The sequence below is a fragment of the Scyliorhinus canicula genome, chromosome 3, assembly GCF_902713615.1.
Source record: "Scyliorhinus canicula chromosome 3, sScyCan1.1, whole genome shotgun sequence".
Lineage (NCBI taxonomy): Eukaryota > Metazoa > Chordata > Chondrichthyes > Carcharhiniformes > Scyliorhinidae > Scyliorhinus > Scyliorhinus canicula.
In genome coordinates this window covers 19,833,238-19,857,566 of record NC_052148.1, presented here as the reverse complement: position 1 = coordinate 19,857,566, position 24,329 = coordinate 19,833,238, and the positions used below count along the sequence as shown (strand labels likewise).

At 49.9% G+C, this 24,329-nt stretch overlaps 2 protein-coding genes across 7 annotated transcripts in view; one reads left to right on the top strand and one right to left on the bottom strand.

Annotated features, from left to right (window-relative positions):
- Nucleotides 1–24,329, top strand: part of LOC119963845 (dedicator of cytokinesis protein 2-like) — a 1,353,280-nt gene that overhangs the window by 615,501 nt on the left and 713,450 nt on the right.
- The window catches only part of LOC119963846 (INSYN2B protein-like), a 262,235-nt gene that overhangs the window by 169,337 nt on the left and 68,569 nt on the right, over nt 1–24,329 (bottom strand). For 5 of the 6 annotated variants that reach the window (XM_038793199.1, XM_038793196.1, XM_038793194.1 and 2 more), the window contains one exon: nt 11,974–12,048. In XM_038793199.1, the coding sequence (XP_038649127.1) occupies nt 11,974–12,048 (75 nt within the window). The remainder of the gene's footprint in view (nt 1–11,973; nt 12,049–24,329) is intronic. The other variant, XM_038793198.1, reaches the window with a different exon arrangement.

Sequence of the window (24,329 nt, the reverse complement as noted above, 5' to 3'; positions counted from 1 at the left end):
GGTTTCGCCCCCACAACCCAAAAATGTGCAGAGTAGGTGGATTGGCCATGCTAAAAAGCCCCTTAATTGGAAAAAATAATTGGGTAATCTAAATTAAAAAAAAAAAAAATGAACGAGGATCCCCTGTCACTGTGGATGTAGTCGGGGAAACCGAACAGGACGAAAATAGATTCCAGGGCTTTGATGACGGTGGCAGACGTCATATCCGGGCATGGAATGGCGAAGGGGAACCTAGAAAATTCATCGACCACACTAAGGATGTAGGTGTTGTGGTCTGTGGAAGGGAGGGGCCCTTTGAAGTCCACGCTGAGGCATTCAAAGGGGCGGGACGCTTTCACCAGGCGCGCGCGATCTGGCCAGTAGAAGTGCGCCTTGCACTCGGAACAGACCTGGCAGTCTCTGGTGACTGTCTGTACTTCCTCGACGGAGTAGGGCAGATTGCGGGCTTTGATTAGATGGTACAAGCGAGTGACCCTCGGATAGCAAAGCCTCTCGTGCAAGGCACGGAGCTGGTTCACTTGTGCGCTGGCACATGTACCTCGGGAGAGGGCGTCTGGGGGCTCGTTGAGCTTGCCGGGGCGATACAAAATCTCGTAGTTAACGGTGGAGAGCGCGATTCTCCACCGCAAGATTTTGTCATTCTTGATCTTGCCCCGCTGCGTGTTGTTGAACATGAAGGCTACCGACCGTTGGTCAGTGAGGAGAGTGAATCTCCTGCCGGCCAGGTAATGCCTCCAGTGCCGCACAGCTTCAACGATTGCCTGGGCCTCCTTTTCAATAGAGGAATGTTGAATTTCGGAGGCGTGGAGGGTGCGGGAAAAGAATGCCACGGGTCTGCCTGCCTGATTCAGCATGGCGGCAAGGGCGACATCTGAAGCTTCGCTTTCTACTTGGAAAGGCAGAGTCTCGTCTACGGCGTGCATCCCCGCCTTGGCTATGTCACTGACCGAATGCGGGTGAAGGCCTGTTGTGCCTCGGCCGAGAGGGAAAAATGTGTGGACTGGATAAGTGGGCGGGCCTTGTCCACGTATTGTGGGACCCACTGGGCGTAATAAGACAAGAACCCAAGGCAGCGTTTGAGGGCCTTGGGGCAGTGGGGGAGTGGAAGCTCCATGAGGGGGCGCTTGCGGTCGGGGTTGGGCCCCAGTAGTCGGTTATGGACTACGTAGCCGAGGATGGCTAAGCGGCCTGTGCGGAACACGCACTTCTCCTTGTTGTACGTGAGATTAAGGAGAGATGCGGTGTGGAGGAATTTAGAAAGGTTGGCGTCATGGTCCTGCTGGTCATGGCCGCAGATGGTGACATTGTCGAGGTACGGGAAGGTGGCCTGCAGTCCGTACCGGTCAACCATTCGGTCCATTTCTCGTTGAAATACCGAGACTCCATTCGTGACGCCGAAGGGAACCCTAAGAAATTGGTACAGACGACCGTCTGCTTCGAAGGCAGTGTAGGGACGGTCCGATTTACGGATGGGGAGCTGGTGGTAGGCGGATTTCAGGTCAATAGTAGAGAAGACCCGGTACTGTGCAATCTGATTGAGCATATCAGAAATGCGGGGGAGGGGGTACGCGTCGAGCTGCGTGTACCGGTTGATGGTCTGGCTGTAGTCCACAACCATCCTGTGCTTCTCCCCGGTCTTAACCACTACCACCTGGGCTCTCCAAGGGCTGTTGCTGGCCTCGATAATACCCTCCTGAAGCAGCCGCTGGACTTCGGACCTGATGAAGGCCTTGACCTGGGTGCTGTACCGTCTGCTCCTGGTGGCGACGGGCTTCAATCTGCGGTCAGATTGGCAAAGAGTGAGGGAGGCTCTACCTTGAGGGTCGCGAGGCCGCAAACGGTGAGGGGAGGTAGTGGACCGCCGAATTTGAGGGTGAGGCTCTGGCGATTGCACTGGAAATCCAGGCTTAGTAAGAGTGACGCACAGAGGTTGGGGAGAATGTACAGATGGAAACGGTTGAATTCCACGCCCTGTACAGTAAGTTTAACCAGGCAGAAACCTCGGATCGGGACAGCGTGGGAACCGGAGGCGAGAGAGATCTGTCGGTTGGCGGGATGGACCGCAAGGGAATAGCGCCTTACCGTGTCCGGGTGGGCGAAGCTCTCGGTGCTCCCGGAATCGATGAGGCAGGAGGTCACGTGGCCGTTGACCAGCACCGATGTGGAGGCGAGTAGCGGGCGATCAGCGGTCGAGTCAGATGAGTCCGACAAGGAGCGGTAGCGACCCGTGTCCCGTGGCCCCATCCTGGGAGGACAAAATGGCGGCATCTGGAGTACCTGTGTGGGAGAAGATGGCGGCGGACAAAATGGCGGAGCCCATGGAGCGCACGTTGTGGGGTCGGGACAAAATGGCGGCACCCATGGAACGCACATGGCGGTGGGGGATGAAGATGGCGGCGCCCATGGAGCGCACGTGGCGGAGTGGCGAAAGATGGCGGCGCCCACTGATCACATGTGGGGTCGGGGGAAGTGGACGGCAGGGCCCATTGTGCGATCGGCTGAGGCGAGCGGGGGGAATGTGGGGGCGATAGCGGCAACCGTCCGGGACTGACACACAACTGCAAAGTGGCCTTTCTTGCCACAAGCTTTGCAGGTCGTGGTGCGGGCCAGGCAGCGTTGGCGGGGGTGCGCCTGCTGACCGCAGAAGTAACAGCGGGGACCCCCAGGGAGTGCGATGCGGCGAGCAGAGCAGGCATAGTGCGCGGGGGCGGCTGCTGGGGGGGGGCTGGTTGCGGGGTCCACGAGGGGTAGGATGGGTGGGCCTGGGGGGCTGTTTGCGGGCTCCACGAGGGGTAGGACGGGTGGGCCGAGTGGCTAGCGGAGTAAGATCGCGCACTACGGGATGCGGCCGTCATGGAAAGCGCCAGAGTCTTTACGGCCGCGAGGTCGAGGGCGGCCCCTTCCAGCAGTCATTGCCGGATGGAGTCCGAAGCAATGCCTGTAACAAAGGCATCACGCATGAGTAAGTCACAGTGTTCCGTGGCTGTGAGGGCCCAGCAGTCACAGTCTCGTACCAGAGGTATAAGGGCCCTCAAGAAGTTCTCAATCGACTCACCCGGCTGCTGGAAGCGAGTAGAGAGTTGATGCATCGCAAACAGGGTGTTTGCCGACTGTGCATAGTTCTCCTTGAGCAGTTCCATAGCTCTGGTGTAGTCAGTCGCATCTCGAATTGACGGAAAGACACTCGAGCTAAGTCTCGAGTAAAGGAGTTGCTTTTTTCTGAGCCTCCATCGGGGGAGGGTCCGCTGAAGAGATGTAGCCCTCGAAGACTGCAAGCCAGTGAACTAAGTCTTTCCTGGCGTGAGGCGACTGCGGATCCAGCTGCAGACGGTCAGGCTTGATCCTGATGTCCATGGTGTAAGGAAAACCACACAGCAATAAATTGTGGTGCTAACAATTGCACTCAAAGACGAGAGGCAAGTACAATCGAGGCTTTATTGCTGTGTGATGCTATTCCTCAGGCTGCAACAGTAGACTAGGGCCTGAGTGACTCACACGAATATTTATACACAAGCTCCCTGTGGGCGGAGCTAGCCGGCAGGGGCTTACCAGAGGAACCTGTATTACAGGTACAGCCATACATCTCCCTACTGCAAGTATGCATATCTACAGTGGTTATCACCACACCTGCTTATTGGTCATGTCCTGTTCTCTGTGTCCATTAGCTGCCTGTCTGTATGTCATTATGTGTGTGTGTGTGTGTGTGTGTGCGCCTGCATATCATGACAGGGCACACCAGCCATCCAAGGACCCACAGAACCCATGACCTGTAACAGCAAGTTTCTTAGGTGGACAATCACCAGAGAAGAAGGTTAACCTTCCAAAATTATCCTGGAATTTCCAGGAATTATCACAAAACTCATGGAATCATGGAAATTTACAACACAGCAGGAGGCCATTCAGCCAACATGTCAGGCCCGGCCAACAAATAACTATCCAGCCTAAATCCCACTTTCCAGTTTTTGGTCCATAGCTTTGTAGGTCTCAAACTCCAAGACAATAGGCATGTTATTTTGGAATTTTATGAGGGTTTCTGTCTCGACCACTCGTTCAGGCAGACCCCCCCCCCTCCCCTCACCAAACCACCACCACCACCCACTGGGTGAAAATATATCCCCGGTGTACCTCATATCCCTTTGCCTAAATCTCTGTGCCCTAGTTATGGACCCCCCAATCAAGGGGAATGCAACCTTTCCTATCCACTCTATCTAGGCCTTCACATAATTTTATACATTTTATGTAAGTCTGGCTCCAAGCCACAGCTGTGACCAACACTGGAAGAAAAATGTAAGGGGCAATGAAAAAATAATTGTGCGTTTCCATTACTTTTCTTTTATTAGTCAGAAGAATAAGTGTCAGGGTTTGGGAAGGGAAATGGCTGTCTGACTGTCAAGGCCACGCAATTACGTCATGAAGAGCCTATTTGCTTTCCAAGCTGTGTAGGAAGAGTTTGGCATGAGGTAGGACGTGTCCGGAGGGTGGGAGGAGATGGGTGAGGGTACAGTTGGAGTAGGGATGGCATGTAGGAAAACCTGCGGGAATACCTCCAACTACAGAGTAGCAGCCACAGGCTCACATCAGAGCAACTTTGGACACAGCCTGTCGCTTGTCATCCATTATGGTCCCATTCCATCCTGCTGGGAGGATTGCAGGGAGCATGTCGTGGGAACTCGCAGTGAGCAGCCTGGGAAATCATAAACTGTGTTGGTGAAATTTTCCAGACTGTGCTTTCTGGGACTGCCAAATTGCTGCGTCAACTCTTTTACTTCCAGACTGATTCAGTTGATTCTGACATTTCCTTAAGTTGGATGAACCAATGGTTTCTTGTCCCCGTGTTTGCACTTTACCTGATGAAAGAGTGTATCAATTTGAAACTTAGCACAGCGGAACCCTTTCATTGTAAAGCCTGTGTGCTTCAATGAAATGTCACTAAATCATGAGGCAGCTGATTGAGCACTACTGCCTGACAGTTTGATGAAAAATAAAATGCCCAAACTCACAATTGGTTACATTCTAGAGCTGTATAATATACACACACATTGACATGCATACACTCACACATATATAGACACATACAAACAAATATGGACACACATACATTTGGACACCCACCCACATAGACAGGCATACATACACACACATATACACATACATACACACACTCACATATAGGCTTACACACACATATGGGCACTCTCACACACCCACACACATATGAAAATGAAAAAATGAAAATCGCTTATTGTCACGAGTAGGCTTCAATGAAGTTACTGTGAAAAGCCCCTAGTCGCCACATTCCGGCGCCTGTCCGGGAAGGCTGGTACGGGAATCGAACCGTGCTGCTGGCCTGCTTTATAAGCCAGCGATTTAGCCTTGTGAGCTAAACCAGCCCCTGGGCACACACCCACACATATAAACATATACACACACATGGACAAACACTAACACACACCAACACAGACATATGGATACACACAAACACATAGGATATACACACACGTATGGCACACTCACATACATACACACACACACACACACATACACATACAGACATACACGGACACACACCCACACATATGGACTCTCACCCACACACTGACATACACATATATGAATACACATATGGGCACATACGAATATGAACACACATATATATGGACACACACATATATGAACACACGTACAGACATACATACACACATTTCACAGTAACTTAATTGAAGCCTACTCGTGACAATAAGCGATTTTCATTTCATTTCATTTCATTTTCATTTCATATAGACACCCACTCACTCAAACGTAAGCGCATACATACACACATACTCTCACACTTTCACATCCACATGTGCTCACATTCACCCATCCATGCACATATATGCTCATTCACACATGTCCAGCCACATACAGCTGCAGACAGTCACATAAACACTCATGCACAAACACATTCATACTCATCATTGCACAAATTTACCCATGCACTTGCACACCCAGCGGCACACATTAGATAAACATGTATGGACTGGATTTTACACTTCCCTGCTGGCAAGTTTGAAGTTGGGGGTTTGGGGAGGGGCTCTTATAATCCAGAAATTGATCTTCCCAGGGTCCACTTGCCTGACCCCCAACCTGTCCGAAACTTGACAAGGAGAGAGGAGGCTTCGGGTGACCCAATTGATGGCCATGTAAGTGCCTCATTCTGCCCCGGACAGCATTTTAACTGTGCCAGAGGGAGGTCGACGCCATCTCGGAGGTCCTTGCTTTAACTGCAAGCACTGGTATTGGTCTGAGGGATAGAGGGGACCTCCTTTGTGGGTCCCCTGGGCTTGTCAGAGGCAGTCATCTCAAGGTCACCCCTCTTTTAACCCTCCCTTAGCCTCTTAAACTTGATCCTCATCCACACGGACTCCTTGGCCGGGAATTTCCGAGCCCTCGCCAGGTCGGAGAATTGCTGGGGACCTGCGAGAATCCCGCCACGTCGCTCCGACGCTGGGCCGCGACTGGAGAATCGACGTCAATCGCGACCGCGCGGTAGCTGTGGCAGCGGTCGGGAGCTGTTGAAAGCGGCCACCCGGCGATCCTTCGTGCTCGACGGACCGAGTGCCCGCCGAGTCCCGCCGGCATGGTTTACATACGGTTCCACCCGGTGGTACCTCGGCTTTCTGGCTGCAGGGGCCGTCCTGGTTGGGGGGGGGGGGGGGGGGGGAGGGGGGGCCTCCATGGTGGCCATGCCTGCGATCGGGGACTACCAATCGGCGGGCGCGCTCATTCCAGGCGGTGCCTATGTTCCTCTGTGCCAGGCCCCTGTAGGGCTCCGCCATGTTGCCCGGGGCCCGGCGCGGAGATGGCCGTGGTGCACATGCGCGGACCCACGCCAGCCATGTACAGCCAGCCTGTGTGCCGGAGCAGCACACAGTACTCCGGTGCCGTTCTAGCCCCCGAGGAAGGGAAGAATGACTGGGCCTGGAGGCCCTTTGACGCTGACATCGCTCGTGCCGGTTTTGACGCCGGCGTCAACACTTGGCTGGGATTTCGGAGAATCCCGGCCCTTGTCTTGGTGAGATTGCTTGAAGTCCCAACAATGGCCACTACTCCCAGTCGGCGCTGCTGGGACTAAAAAGCAGCCCGCAGATTCAATTAGCCAACAGCTCTTTAAGGTGGGACTTTCTCCGAAGATAGGGGCAGGAGAGATACTTTAAAGTAATCAATGCAGCCCCCACCACCTGGATTTCAATGGCTCAAGAAGATGGCTCACCACCACCATCGCAAGGGTAATTAGGGATGGGCAATAAACGCTGACCTTGCCAGTGACACGCTCATCCCAAGAACGAACTTTAGAAAACCTCAGCTGATAAACAGCACCAGAGGCATTGCAGCACTCCCGCAATACTGGACTGAAGTGCTCAGATTTCTGCAGTGAGACTTGAACCAGCGACCTGAAGGCTCAGGGGGCAAGGCTGTGCCCTTAAGCTAGGGCAAGGGCCAAAAAAAATGAGACTCCCTCTTTAAGCATTGGGAAGGTAAAATTCACTGGCGAAAACCCCATCTCTGTAAGTTCCTGACGGTGAGTTGCACTCTTTCAGGATGCTGATTCGAGACTACCTCATTTTAACTCTCAGTCCATCACCCTGAGTGATATACCCCTTCCTGCACACTGCCGCTTTGCTCGGCTGTACAATGTCACATGAAAGTTGGAGCAGCTGTTGGCTTGTTGCAGGTAAAAGCTGCCTTGTAAAATATGACTTCGGCAAATACATTTCATAATTGAGAGTATTTTGTGCGCAGTGACCATTTGGACTCAGTTGTCAGATTAATGATTGAATGCCCTGTGCCACAAATACTGTAAGCCGATTACCTTCGGATCCAGTAGTTCTTAGAGAATGATCTGCATTTAATGTCAGATGAATGAAAGGGTCAAGTATTATCAGGGATGTAATTGTAATTACAGTAATTGTCCATTGTCCAATTAACCCTTTATAATCAAGGTAAGACGAAACTCAGCATTAAAGTGTGAATTGAAGCGTGTCACTGCTTTGTTGCTAGGATCATTCAATCCAGTATAAAGAAGTCAAAGGGGCTCCACAGATACTTAACAATGGCGGCTGGGACTCACTTCTGTAATTCCTGGCCTTATTCCTGGCTCTCCTAATTTTTGCCAGTGCAGGATAAGCGTGTGGGCTGGTGCGAGCCGTTAGTCGGCACCCAGCCTTCGCCCCCACCTGGCCGACTCCATTGTGGGGATAGAGATCTCCTTGTCCCTGCATTATTCGTGGGGCCGGGCCAGCTTTTCAATGGGCCGTGGTTTATGGCCCCTCAGAGGTGTGGTGGTTTGGTGAGGGAACCTTTTGAAATGTAAGTGCGTTTTCCATGCCAACCCTTACACTCACCCCCAAAAGCCTCTTTGTACCCTCCATGCCGACCTATGGCACTTCAATGCGTTGTAAGGCTTGGCTGAGACCACGGGCATCCATTAGTCAGTTGAAACAGTTAAAGGCGACCATTGAATTTGTATCCACCGCACTATCAAGCAGTGCAATCCAAATCCTAACAACTCATTATGTCAAAACATTTTTTCCCTCATGTCGACTCTGTTTTTTTATCAACCACCTTAAATTAGTAGCCCCTCATGATCAACCCTTGGCAGCTTTTAAAAACAGTTCCTCGTTACTTAGTCTATCCCAAGACTGCATGATTTTGAATACCTCTATCAAATGTCCACTCGTCTTCCATGCTCGAAGGTGAACAAACCCAGATTCTCCATTCTAATCACCCATCCCTGGAAACTGTCTCATAAATCTTTTCTGCACCCTTTCTAAAGCCTTCACATCCTTCCTAAAATGTGGTGCCCAAAATTGAACACAATACACTAGCTGAGACAGAACTATTGTTGATACATGTTTAGTACAACTACCAGGCTTTGGTATTCTATGACTGTAATGTAAAGTCCGGAATCCCATAGGCTTTATCAACGAAATGACTAAGCACAACCAGCACAAGACCAGACGAAGAAGGTGGGCAGTGCATGAGATTGTGGAGCCCCCATAATAATCTGTCAAAGGCCAACAGGAGTGCATTTGCTTCGACTGAAGATCTAAAAGTCCCTGGTTCAATCCCAGGTTTCGGCATCAGGCCGAGTGCTGCATGGTGGCACAGTGGTTAGCACTGCTGCCACACGGCTCCAGGGACCCGGGTTCAAATCCGGCCTCAGGTGACTGTGTGGAATTTGCACTTTCTCCCCGTGTCTGTGTGGGCTTCCTCCGGTGGGGCGGTGGGGGGAGGGGGGGTTACGGGAATAAGGTGGAGGTGTGGGCTTAAGTAGAGTGCTCTTTCAAGTGGCGGAATAGACTCAATGGGCTGAATGGCCTCCTTCTGCACTGGAAATTCTATGATTCTATGAAAGGGTTTACTCCCATCTGGGGGTCCATCAAATTCTCGATATGTAAACTCGGTCAAAATCAGTCTGCTCCACTCAACGCTTTAAACACCATTAGATACTGGGGAGCAGGACCCAAAACCTCCAGGCCACACCAGGACTTGGGACAAAACAGTAATATTTTAAAAGAATGGAACTTTGTTATTGTGTTTCGTTCCTCCTTTTACTTGATTTGATTCTCAGAGAGGAACAGCATATAAACAAAGAGAGAAATAGAAAACAGAAGCAGGAGGAGGCCATTCGGCCCCTCGAGCCTGCTCCACCATTCATTATGATCATGGCTGATCATCCAACTCAATAGCCTAATCCTGCCTTGCCCGCCCCCCCATATCCTTCGATCCCTTCACCCCAATTGCTATATCTAACTGCTTCTTGAAAACATGCAATGTTTTGGCCCTAACTCCTTCCTGTGGTAACGAATTCCACAAGCTCACCTCTCACTGATTGAAGAAATCTCTCCTCATTTTGTCCTAAATGGCCTACCCAGTAATCTCAGACTGTGACCCCTGGTTCTAGACACCCTCACCATCAGGAACACCCTTCTTGCATCCATTCTATCTAGCCCTGTTAGAGATTTATAGGTTACTATGAGATCCCCCCTCATTCTCTGAACTCCAATCCGAACCAACTCAATCTCGTCTCACATGTAAGTCCCGCCATCCCTAGAATTAGTCTAGAAAACCTTCACTGCACTCCGTCTCTGGCAAGAACATCCTTCCTCAGATAAGGAGACCTAAACTGCACACAATATTCCAGGTATGGCCTCACCCATCGTGACATCTCTCGCAATGAAGGCCAGCATACCATTTGCCTTCTTTACTGCCTGCTGTACCTGCATGCTTACCTTCAGTCACTAGGGTATTAGGTCTCGCTGCACATTCCCCTCTCCTCATTCATGATCATTCAGACAAGAGTCTACCCTCCTGTTTTTGCTGCCAAAGTGGATAACTTCGCATTTATCCAAATCATACTGCCCTGCCCTATCATTTGCCCGCTCAACTTGTCGAAATCACACTGAAGGATCTCTGCATCCTCCTCACAGCTCACCCTCCCAGCATTTTGATCTGTGTAATCTTTCTATGAAAAAGTCACATTTAATGAGGCAAATAACGCCTTCATGATCTATGCTTTGACACGTCTCTTCTTTCGGTGAATGGTAGCATAGTGGTTAGCACTATGGCTTCACAGCGCCAGGGTCCCATGTTCGATTCCCGGCTTGCATCACTGTCTGTGCGAAGTCTGCATATTCTCCCCGTGTCTACGTGGGTTTCCTCCGGGTGCTCCGGTTTCCCCCCACAATTCTCGAAAGACGTGCTGTTAGGTAATTTGAACATTCTAAATTCTTCCTCATTGTACCCGAACAGGCACCGGCGACTAGGGGCTTTTCACAGTAACTTCATTGCAGTGTTACTGTAAGCCTACTTGTGACAATAAAGATTATTATTATTACAAGTGCTTCCTGATACCGCCACGTACACCTGCCCCCTCCCACCCCACTCCACTCCCAACACCATCCTCCCAAAATAGCATAGATCTAGAAGAACAATGGCAAGCAGATACATGGGAACGCTACCACCTGAAAATTCCAATCCAAGTCACTCATCATCCTGTCTTGGGACTATATTGCTATTCCTTCACTGTTGTTGGGTCAAAATCCTGGAACTCCCTTCCTAACAGCACTGTGGGTGCGCCTACAACACATGAACTGCAACGGTTCAAGAAGGCAGCTCACCACCACCTTCCCAGGGGCGATAAACATTCTGGCCTCACCAGTGACGCTCCACATCATGTGAAAGAATCATTTTTAAAAAATAATATAGTGCTGCCAGGCTCCCACCCCTCACCAGAGGATGTATCTCTGTGTTGTGCCTATTGAATCCCTTTATCATTGTCAACACTTCAATTGGATAACCTTTCAATGTTGCAATTCCAAAGGAACATGCAGCAAGTAACTGCTCCCTTTCCAATCCTCCTTTCCACTGGTTGATTTTATTATTTTCTAATACAAGGAATAACTAAACATCTCAAAAGTGCTTCAAGTATAATTCACTACTTAGAAGAGCAATGGTTATTGTTATCTAGGTCATCATCAATAATGGACGCTGTATAACATGTTCCATGTGAAAGAGTTATTTCAGCACTGACGTATCCTATATAAAGACCTAAATGCAAATAAGCTCAATTTTGTTGAGGAACTTCACTTATTTATCCGTTTTGTTCTGCTTTCTCCACTGGTCAGATTAGTAAATATATTTTTTAAGGATTATTATGCGATCAGGATTGATCAGATGATAATAACCCTGCCTAATGAACTGCATATATTAGTGCCAACAAATAGATGAGAATTGGTTGTATCCCCAGAGACTAGATCTGCTTAATAATGTGTAAGCATTCAAAATAACTCTAACGAGCAGAGCTACATGCAGCAAAATAAATCTCTGAACTGTCATAGTTAAATGGAGCATTATTTGTCCAGTGGAGATATTGGCTCTCCGCCTCACAGCACAGTCAGGTGTTAGACAGGAATAAAAAGGTGCGTCTACCTGTAGATGATGCAGGCACAGTCGCGGCAGGTCCCACAGTTCGCAATATCCTGTCCAGTGTGGTAGGATTGTCTCCTAGAATGCAAACCGCACAATTAATAACTTATCTAATGGTAATTCACACTCACCCGCGTATTCCCTCTCCTTCTCTCTTGCAGGCGCTGATTTTGCTGGTTCCAAAGGGGGGAAAAATGCAGGGCACAGAAGGGTTGAGATGGCGGGGCCCAGTGGAGTGTGATAATGGGAGAAGTCTTCTAAAGAGCCGGCACAGAAAGGATGGACCGAATGGCCTCCATTTGTGTTACATGATTCCATAATGCTTGCAACCATGTAGCCCTGAAACTTCTAAGACAACCAATATCCCAGAAATGATCAACTCCAGCACTGACTACTCCAGAGTCAATAGGAGGCTCCATCATTAGGCCTGCCATAGGCTGAATGTATTAGCCTTCACAGGCTGAAAAGGCCCGCTGATGGGGCTGTTAACCCTCCTCCCCTCCGCAGAATGATGACTTCACACATTCATCAACCCTCAGGTACAGACGGTTGATAACACCGGGAGAAGTTGGCATAGTGGTATTGTCGCTGGACTAGTAATCCAGGGACCCAGGATAATGACCTGGGGACCTGGGTTCAAGTCCCACCGTGGCAGGTGATGGAATTTAAACTCAGTAGAACATAGAACATACAGTGCAGAAGGAGGCCATTTGGCCCATCGAGTCTGCACCAACCCACTTAAGCCCTCACTTCCATCCCATCCTTGCAACCCAACAACCCCTCCTAACCTTTTTTGGTCACTAAGGGCAATTTACCATGGCCAATCCACCTAACCTGCGCGTCTTTGGACTGTGGGAGGAAACTGGAGCAGCCGGAGGAAACCCACGCAGACAGGGGGAGAATGTGCAGACTCCGCACTTTCCCAGCAGGAAATCGAACCTGGGACCCTGGCGTTGTGAAGCCACAGTGCTACCGTGCTTCCCTCAATCTGGAATTTAAAAGTCTAATGGTGACGATGAAACCATTGTCGACTGCCCTTTGGGGAGGGAAATCTGCCATCCTTACCTGGTTTGGACTACATGTGAATCCAGACGCACGACAATGTGATTAACTCTTAACTGCCCCCTCAAGGGTAACTCAGGATGGGCAATAAATGCTCACCCATGCCCCATGAATCAATAGATTAAAAGAAACGAAGCGGGCTGGATGGGCAGAGGATCATAAGCCGAACCCCCAAATTAGACCTTTTTCCCTCCGTTCTAAAGCTTATGTGTCTATGCCCTGAGGTTGAAACTATGGAAACTCCCTAAATAGGGAAAAAGCTGTCCTCGGTCTTCACCCACTCAACCCACACTCCTTGCAACACACCACTCTGCTGCATCACTCGTGTGGACAGCTGCTCCATAAGAGCTGCCTATGAATTGGTGTATCTCGGACCTGGCATAACGTCATCTTCCTGGGGAATTGGGGGGGGGGGTGCTTGGAAAAGCCTTGAAATTCCAGCCTCCGTCCATTGGCAGGCTAATCTTTCCACAACGATAAACATGCTAGATGTCTCACCAGACATTCACATGCCCCTTGTGGAGGTTGCTGGAAGTTCAGAAGCAGGAGTCCTGACAGACTCCTTCCAGCCTCCCCACTCTGTCCCCTCAACTCAAGTAAAGGCTCCATAGTCCCAGATGACCATAGGCTGGTTGAGGGGGGGGGGGGGGGGAGAGAGAGAGAGCTGACTGGTGCTGATTTAACCTGAGGGTCGCCACACCTGACGCGAGGGGCAAGATTTAGAAGGCGGGGCCTTCATGGATAACCTCAGCCGGTACAGGGATTGAACTTGCGCTGTTGGTTTCGCTCCGGCTCACCAGCCAGCCGGCCAGCCAACTGAGCTAAACTGGCCTCCCTCAACTATGAGATGCAGAGGCCCATTGACACAGGTACCATCAGGCAGGCTGTGGTTGGTTACCTGAATAGTAACCTTGTCTGAAACTTTACAGGCTTGTGTGAGCCAATCCCAACACACTGAGCAGTGCACTAAACCATTACATCAGTGCTTGCTTTCTTTACGCTATATTTACTTGAGAAAGAGAGAACTTGCATTTCCGCATCACATGCTGAAGATGTCCCAAAGCTCTGTCAAGCCATTGAGGTACTTGTTAAAGTGTAGTCACTGTTTCTTTTCAGAAATCTTAATTAAAAGAGACACCCAACTGAGCATAAAATGAACATTAACAATAAAGAGTAAGGGTTCTGAGGAATTCAATTGTGTCCGTGTTGAACACAATTCAGAGTAAAGGGCGGGAGAAACCTTTTGATGCAGCGAGGTGTGAAATTCTTCGACACAGTTAGTGGTCGAGGCTGAAATCCTGTCAACATTCACGATTAGATTAGATAGGTGGATGGCGAATGTTGGGACGTCGGCCATGTAAACATAATTAGAACTGTGTGCTTACACAGAGGGCCAAATGGTCCTTCTCCATGTTATAACTTTTGAAGCGTTTCCAAAATGAATGAAAGGATGAATACATGAATGAAAGGAGAAAAAAAGGAAGGAGGAAATGAATGAAGGAGGAAGGGAATGTGCTGTTATAAAAAGTGACTGATCACATCTCAAAGTGCTTCATGGAATTTTTTTTCGCAAGTAACAGTTGACACGTAGGCGAGAACTGTGGCAATTTAGGGAGTTGCTGTGAGGGTAGCAGGGAGGGGAGCTCCACTAAGACCAACCCCAAACAGCTCAATTCCTATTTTTCTGTTGCTGTAGGAAACGAAGAGGGGACTTGATAGCGTGGATACAAGAAAGATGCTTCCTTCTGTCAGGGAGACTAGAATTAGGTACACAGTTTAAGAATAGACAAGGGATAGACAAGGGAGTCATGGGTTACAGCGACTGGGGTGGCGGCAAACAGAAAAGTGGAGTTAAGGCCACAGTCAGATCAGCCATGGTCTTATGGAATGGCAGAGCAAGCAACACGGACTACAACGGCTGAAGAAGGCAACTCATCACCACCATCAAAAGGGCAATCAGGGATGGGCAATAAATGCTGGCATTTAACCCAGCGACGCCCACATCCCACGCACAACTAAAGAGAAAGCAGGCTTAAGGGGCCGAATGAGCTACGCCTGCTCCTAAGCCTTATGTTCCTCTGGAGATAAACCTTGGAGGGTTGGTGCAGACTCGATGGGCCGAATGGCCTGCTTCTGCACTGTAGCGATTCTATGATTCTAAGTGAAATAACCATTCAAAGTTCCCATTCCTCAGTGCTTTTGAACACCCCCACACAATAAGGTGGGGACAGACCTAAGGCTTGGCTGTGTTTCAAGGCTGAAGAGCTTTTTAATGCCGCAGGGCCGATTTTGTGTCTCGGAGGTGATGGACCAGCCGCTGTCGATGTACCCCTCCCGATGTTAAGAACAGAAGAGTATTTTTGACTCCATCATCAGAAGGTTAAAACCTTCTTTGTCAAGACATAAACATCATACCCCAAGTGGCTGCAGAATAATGCTTGTAACACAAGACAGAAGAATATGCAATCAGATGGTGTGAGTTAGTCCTTGCTCACATAGTGCAGTCTGAGGGATTCCCATTCACGTCTTTCGACTCCCACTTTGTGCCAAACAGTGATACATCCTTACCCTTCTGCACTTTACTATCCAAACCCATAGGCCTCTCTCAAGGTTAGGCTCTTCATCTGCTTCTGCCCATCATTACACTTGCCTTCGTCACTCGCTACTGTAGGTCGACACTAATAATGCTTTCCTTTGCGAGATTGTATGAAATTCGTTTGTCTGCTCTTTCAACAAAGGGATTAACCTTAATATCACAGAGAGCCATTTCAAAGCCATTTATCTTTATCCGGTCAAGCCACATCATCGTAATCGGTTTGCTTTCCTTGTCATTTGGCTGAACTCCAGTCTGTTTTCCCAGTGGGCGAGGTAATCCCCTTAAAGACCTCCTCGGGGATCTGAGAATGTTGGCGAAAAATGTTCAACCATTGCGTGTAGAACTCGAGACATTGCTCAAACATGGAGAGCAATTATTAAGGTAATGGCAATTTGGCACGACAAGCTAGGGAGGTCAATCTTTTTAATGCTTATATCTGTTTCCACTGCGGAAGGTTGGCGAACCAGGGCACGCAGATATAAGAGGATGGGGAGGGGAGATGGGAGGATTTTGCTTTGAAAATGCAATGAGTTCTTATCTTCTATAAAGGACAGTGGAAGCAGATTGGGCAGTAACTTTCAAAAGGGAAGTGGATGAATACTTGAAAAGGAAAAATATGCAGAGGCAGCACGGTGGCGCAGTGGTTAGCACTGCTGCCTCACGACGCCAAAGTCCCAGGTTCGATCCTGGCTCTGGGTCACTGTCCATGTGGAGTTTGCACATTCTTCCCGTGTTTGCGTGGATTTCGCCCCCACAACCCAAAGATGTGCTGGGTAGATGGATTGGCCGTGCTAAATTGCCCCTTAATTGGGAAAAAATGAGTTGGGTACGCTAAATTTATAAAATATATAGAAACAAAATATGCAGGACCAGGGGAAAGACATGCGGCCGCCACAATGGGCAACGTGGCCACTTTCTGTGTTGCCTCATTCTATATGGTCGTGCCAGATTGGTATCGTCAAGCTGGAGCAGAAGCCGATAAATTGAAATCCCGGGCGGGATTCTCCGGGAATTGGCAGGGCGGGCAGAAACGGTGCAGTGGAGCGGTGGGAACCACTCCGGCGTCAGGCCGCCCCAAAGGTGCGGAATCCTCCCCGCATGCGCAGGGAGGTTCACCTTCGCGCCGGCCATTGCGGAGGCTTACACGGCCGGCACGTAGGAATAGAGTGCCCCCCACGGCACAGGCCCGCCCGCGGATCGGTGGGCCTCGTTCGCGGGCCAAGCCACCGTGGGGGCACCCCCAGGGGCCAGATCGCCCCGGGGTCCCCGAGGATCCCGGAGCCCGCCCGCCCCACCAGGTCCCGCCCTGGTGAGGGACCAACTCCAATTTACGCCGGCGGGACCGGCATAGAACGGGCGGGACTTCGGCCCATCGCGGGCTGGAGAATCGCCGGGGGAGCCTGCCGACCGGCGCGTCGCGATTCCCGCCCCCGCCAAATCTCCCACGCCGGAGAATTCGGCAGCCGGCGGGGGCGTGTTTCATGGCCCCCCCCCCCCCCCCCCTGGCGATTCTCCGACCCGGCTGGGGGTCGGAGAATCCCACCCCCCCATTTCAACGCTCAAGTGTCTAACCTAGCCAGACATGTTAGCGTGGTACTGAAAGTGTGCTGCACTGTCAGAAGAGCCATCCTTTAGATGGGACCTTACCCTGCAGTCCTTTCTGCCTCTTGGTTGGAGGTCAAATTCCCTACAAAAAAAAATAGTTTTAATTTTCTGCAGGTTAGAAACTAAATCCTATCGCCTTGAACGTGCCTCGGAGCTATAAGCAGTTAAAATGTGAGCACCCAACTGACACGGGAGGTGGGTCAGGTTGGTGGGGGGGGGGGGGGGGGGGGGGGGGGGAGCGGCGGGGGGGCTGGTGGGGTGGAGTTCATCAGAGCCAACCAATTAAAGCAATGCTCACACCTTTCCATTTTATTGTTCATTTACGGGATGTGGGCATCGCTGGCTAGAGCAGCATTTATTGCCCATCTCTAAATGCCCTTGAGAAGGTGGTGCTGAGCCATCTTGAACCCGCTGCAGTTAATGTGGTGTAGGAACACCCACAGTTCTGCTCGGGAGGGAATTCCAGGATTTGGACTCAGCGACGTATTTGCTTCTATAGTTCTAAAAATGAGCATCACAGACGAAGGGCAATGGAGAGTCTCGGTCTAGAGGACACTGTCTAAAACTTAGAGTAAGTACGATCCAGAGTGAAATTGGGAATCACTTCTGCATGCAAAAGCTTTATTCCACAAATGCCAATTGATGTTAAATCAATTGGCAATTTTAACACTGAACTTAATAGATCTTTGTTAAGCAGAGGTGTTAAAGGATATTGTCGCAGAAGGTGCTGTATGGAGTTGGAAAGCAGATCAGCGACAATTCCATTGTATGGCGGAACTGGTTTGACCCTAATGGAACCAAGGTATGTGGGGATATTACAGGAAGGTGGAAGATCAGACATTATCTTATTGAATAACAGACTAGCCTGAAGAAACCTTATGGTTTATTCTTGCATCCATTTTTTCTTTATTTAATTTTTTAAAATTTAGAGTAGGCAATAATTTTTCTTTTCCAATTAAGGGGCAATTTAGCGTGGCCAATCCACCTACCCTGCACATCCTTGGCTTGTGGGCATGAAACCCACGCACACATGGGGAGAATGTGCAAACTCCACACGGACAGTGAACCCAGGGCTGGGATTCGACCCCGGGTCCTCAGCGCCGCAGTCCCAGTGAGAACCACTGCGCCACATGCTGCACTCTTGCTTCCATTTTGTCTGAACGACATAGATTGTAGCCTTCAACGTTCATTTTCCCCAAGTATTTCTACGGTGTGATCCTTTTCGTTTGCTCCTGGCTACGCAACATTCTCTTTTGATCTCACAGAGCTCTTGAGACCGCAGTGCTGTCTCATCCAGCTCTAACACCTGCAGCTGTCAAAGACGGCAATAATGGATTCCATTAAGATTATGTGAAGTGTATATTTAAGCAAAGTGCCTTTAATTTCCTTTGATGGATTTTATGCCTGTTAAGGCGAGGGATGGTAATTATAGTGAGGAGATCATTTCCCCTTTATATTCAGAGGCTATCAGAGAGGCTCTCCACAGAAGTGGAGAGTCCAAGTAGGCCTTCTTGTAGTATGTGCTAAAAGGTCACAGCAGCCGCAACTAGCTTATTTTTTTCGTAGAATCAGAATTGTAAAGCGCAGAAGGAGGCCACTAGGCCCATCATGCCTGTGTTGGCTCTTTGAAAGAGCTATCCCATTGGAAAGAGCTATCCCATTAGCCACCCTCTGTTTTCCTTCCCCCATATGCGTTAATATTTTCCTTTTCAAAAAGTTATCTAATTCCCCTTTGAGGGGCAGCATGGTTGTACAGTGGTTAGCATTGTTGCCTACGACACTGAGGACCCGGGTTTGCATCCCAGCCCTGGGTCACTGTCCGTGTGGAGTTTGCACATTCTCCCCGTGTCTGCGTGGGTTTTGCCCCCACAACCCAAAAGATGTGCAGGATAGGTGGATTGGCCATGCTAAATTGCCCTTTAATTGGAAAAAATAATTGGGTACGCTAAATTTTTTTTTTTTAATTCCCCTTTGAAAGTAAGGGATCCTGGACCTTATAAGTCGAGGCATAGAATATAAAAGTAAGGAAACCATAGTGAACCTTTATAAAGAACTGGGCCGGCCTAACCTCAAGTATTGTATTCAATTCTGGGTTACTATGCTTTAGGAAGGGCTCGAAGGCGTTAGAAAGGATGCAGGAATCTATTCCTCCACCACTGACGAACAGTGGCAGCCGTGTGTACCATGCACAAGATGCACTGCAGTCACTCACAAGGGTTCCTTCGCCAGCGCCTTCCAAACCCGTGACCACTACCATCTCGAAGGACAAAAACAGCAGATACCTGGGAACCTCACCACCTGGAGGTTCCCCTCCAAGTCACTCGCCACCCTGACTTGGAAATATATCACCGCCCCTTCACTGTCATTGGGTCAAAATTGGATTTTTATTGTCGTACGTACCGAGGTACAGTGAAAAGTATTGTTATGCGTACAGTCCAGGCAGATCATTCCATACATGAGGAAAGAAAACATAGGGCAAACATAAGTAAACAATGTAAATACATAGATACAGGCATCGGGTGAAGCATACAGGAGTGTAGTACTACTCAGTAGAAATCCTGGAATCCCCTCCCTAACAGCACAGTGGGTGTCCCTACACCTCAAGGACTGCAGCGGTTCAAGAAACCACTTTCTGAAGGGCAACTAGGGATGGGCAACAAATGCCGGTCCAACCAGCGTCGTACACATCCTGTAAGCGAATTTTGAAAAAAGGAAAGGACTCACAAACAGGTTTCCAGGGATGAGGGACTTCAGTCATGTGGATAGATTGGAGAAGTTGGGGTTGTTCTCTTTAGAGAAGAGAAAGATGAGAGGGGTTTCGGTGGAGCTGCACAAACGCAGGAAGGGTTTGGACGGAGGAGATAATGAGAAACTGTTCCACCATGGATGGACGGCTGTGTTGAGAACCAGAGGACACCGATTAAAGGTAAATGGCAAAAGATTTAGAACATAGAACAGTACAGCACAGAACAGGCCCTTCGGCCCTCAATGTTGTGCCGAGCCATGATCACTCCACTCAAACCCACGTATCCACCCCATACCCGCAACCCAACAACCCCCCCCCCCCCCCCCCCTTAACCTTACTTTTATTAGGACACTACGGGCAATTTAGCATGGCCAATCCACCTAACCCGCACATCTTTGGACTGTGGGAGGAAACCGGAGCACCCGGAGGAAACCCACGCACACAGGGGGAGGACGTGCAGACTCCACACAGACAGTGACCCAGCCGGGAATCGAACCTGGGACCCTGGAGCTGTGAAGCATTTATGCTAACCACCATGCTACCCTGCTGCCCCCATTTAATGGCGACATTAGGAAAATCTTTTTCGGTCGGCGGTTAGGAGCTGGAGCGGCTGGTGGAGGCAGGTTCAAACGTGGTTTCCAAATGAAAATTGGATGCTTACTCTCATTGTGAGAAGAGGCAGAAGAGTTGGACTAGCCTGAGTTTCCCTTGCAGGGCGGCAATACGACACAATGGGCCGAGTGGCCTCCTTCTGTGCTGCAATCATTCAACGATTCAATTCCATTAATCTCCCAATGCTCTTTCAGGTTGTATATTCCAAATGATAGTGTTTTGCTGTGTTCAAATGTTCCCCACATTTCCACCCATTTAAGGGTGAAATAGAATTTTTTTGGTCTCTTATTGAAAGAAGGCATATGGGAAGGGCGGGGCAAGTGGAGTTGAAGCAGAAGACCACCCATCATCGTATTCAATGGCGGAGCTGAGTCCAGTCCTATCTGGTCAAGAATCACAGAAAATACAGTGCAGAAGAGGCCCTTCGGCCCATCGGGTCTGCACCGACACATGAAATGCACCTGATCTACCTCCCTAATCCCATTTGCCAGCACTTGGCTCATTGCCTTGAATGTTACGACGTGCCGAGTGCTCATCCAGGCACTTTTTAAAGGATGTGAGGCAACCCGCTTCGACCATCCTCCCAGGCAATGCATACCAGACCGTCACCACCCTCTGGGTAAAAAATATTTTCCTCACATCCCCCCTGAAACCTCCTCCTCCGATTTCTTACGTTCTGTTATGGACAGTGCCAAGCCTCACATGTGAAGAACATGAGGGTCAGGGTTGTGGAAGAATGATGCAACATTAATAACAAAGGGAAAGGAAGGGGGTGAGACAAATCAGCAGAGAGTGCAGGAGAGGTTTACGAGAATTATTCTAGGACTGAGGGATTTCAGTTCCATGTATAGGTTGGACTGGCCTTGTTGCGCTCAGGGAAGAGAAGGCTGGGAGGAGATTTTGCAGATGTATTCAAATTCATGAGGGATTTAGATATATTCGGTAGAGAGAAACTGCATCCAGAACACGAGGGCATCCAGTTTAGGTGAATAGGAATAGAGCTGATGCAGCGATTGTTCAGGACCTGGAATGAAAGGCCTGAGGGTGTGACGGAGGCAGATTTAATTGTGGCTGTCAAAAAGGAACGAGGTAATTATCAGAAGGGTAAAAGATATTGCAGGGTTACGGGTCAAGGGCGGCATATTGGGGCAAGCTGATTTCCTCTTGCAGGGAGCTGGCATGGATACGAGAGGCTGAATGGCCTCCTTTGGTGCAGCAACCATTCTGCGATCTGGGGGAGCTAGCAATTCACAGATAGGAAAGGGGATTTTGCCATTCGAAAGGATCAACCTCACAGATTCACACTGCAGCAGGAAACCTGTGCACCAACAATACATAGGGCGGAATTCTCCGCTCCCGGGAAAAATCGGGAGGGCCGTCGTGAACTCAGCCGAGTTTCACGACGGCCTCGGAGGCCGCTCCTTGGCCCCTACTCTCCCCTCCCGGCGGGGCTAGGAGCAGCGCTCCGCAACTCTCGGCTGTGGGGGCGTCGCGCCAAGAATGACGCGGCTGGCGCGCCTAATGACGTCAGCCGCGCATGCGCAGGTTGGCCGGCTCCAACCCGCGCATGCGCGGCTGATGTCATGACGCTGATGGCGCGAACCCGCGTATGCGTGGTGGCCGTCTTTCCCCTCAGCCGCCCCGTAAGATGTGGCGGCTTGATCTTGCGGGGCGGCGGAGGGGAAATAGTGCGTCCGATTTGGACGCCGGCCCGACGATCGGTGGGCACCGATCGCGGGCCTGTCCCCTCCCGAGCACAGTCGTGGTGCTCTTTCCTTGCTAGGCCACCTACAAGCCCCAAATGGGCTTCTTGCTCCCATTTCACGACGGCATCGACCAGGTGTGTTTGCCGCCGTCGTGAAACGGCCGTGAACGGCAGGCCGCTCGGCCCATCCGGGTCGGAGAATCGCCGTTTGCCGTGAAAAACGGCGAGCAGCAATTCTTCCCAGCCCGGGGGGAGGGGGGGGGGGGGGGGGTGCCAGGGCGGCGTGAAATTTGTCGGGGGGCCCCTCCTGCGATTCTCCCACCCAGCGTGGGGAGCGGAGAATCGCGCCCATAGTGTCCCGGCTCAGTGCCTGCGTTTTTTTTTGTGTTCATTATTGATGGAGCTGGGCCATTTAGGAGTGGAATCGAGCAGCACATTTTCCACACTCTTCCACAAAGAGCAGCAGAATTCTCTTTCCCCAGACAGTTACGGATGCTCGCGGGTCCATTGAATATTCCAAGACAGAGATCAGTAGATATTTGTTTGGTAAGATGTGTTGAGAATTGTGGGTCACCGGAGGGTAAATGGAGTTAAGCTACAGATCAGCCATGACCTTATTGAATGTTGGGGCAGCTTCAAGAGGATGAGGCCTCCTTCAGTGTGCTGGGTAATTTGACAGAATTGCCATAATTCCCAGGTACATACCTCCTGTGGCAGACGCACTGTGCTTGTAATGTCCGTTGTCAAATATCCAGCTGAGGATGACAGCCAGCATTTCATGATAGACTGCTGGTTTATTCACGACATTCAAATTCCTCAATTGGATTACTGCCTTGCCGTCCACAACCACGTACTGTACATAACACAGCTAGTGTAATACAAGTACATAAGAACTATAGAAAGTACATCTCAAGGTGTCTCCAACAATGAACAGGAATGAAATAATCACCAGAGTATCTTTCCGGTGATGCCGGGTGAGGGGCAAATGCTGGCCAGGGTATTCGGGACAATTCCTCTCCTCTTCTTCAGACTAGTACCATGTGATCTTTTACATCAATCTGAGAGGGCCAACAAAGCCTTGGCCTAACGTACTGTCCAAGAGACAGCACTTCCCAGAGCGCAGCACTCCCTCCGCCCTGCACTGGGAGCATCAAGCAGGGTTTTGTGTTTTCATTCCAGGGAGTAGGACAAGTGATTGATTCCGAGGTGAAGATTCTACCCAACTGATCCACAGATGGCGCGATAAATTGGCTTGAGCCGTGGTGGAAAACCCCTTTAGCTCCTGAAAGAGGGGAAAGCCTCAGACTTTGAGGTCTCCCCTTCAATTCTGTCAATATTAAAGAGGGCGAACAGCAAACTGAAGCTGCTGTTCGTTAAACAGGAATCTAAGAAAACTAATTATAGAAAAGCACCGCATAAATCCGACCATGTCTGAAGCTACTCATTGACTCAGACTTTTTAGATTTACCTCATCTTCCCTTCAACTCTTCTCAACCAACCGGTCACCTGCACCGTAGACCTTGGTCTTTCAGCTGGGCCCTATCTGCCGTTACATGATTCAGCAAGCACACGGCGCAAACTTCAAGATTTCATTGATGACAGTAAACTGTTCGACCTTCAATCTCATGGCTCTGTGACATTTTCTGAGCCGCCCACAATTAAATTGCAGCTCACTTCCAACCATCAGTAATTCTCCATTTATTAATCAGGATAATGGTTGAACCCAGAGCCCTGGTAAGCCCTTTTTAAAAAAAAAAATTGGAAATCCGTTTGAGAGTGCTTTGTGCCACTGAAATCTCAAAGCAGCCATTAATATATTCACTTCACATTTGACGAGTTGGTCACAGTCAGAGGTTTAACCCTTGTTGCGCATTGCATTATTTCTCCTCGAACACCCTCCTTATAGGGGAGGGTGGGGGAGGGTCCAGGGAGGCAAGCGAGGGTCAAAGAACAAAAATCAAAGAAGAAACAAAAGTACAGCACAGGAACAGGCCCTTCGGCCCTCCAAGCCTGTGCCTCGTACATCTCCTCTA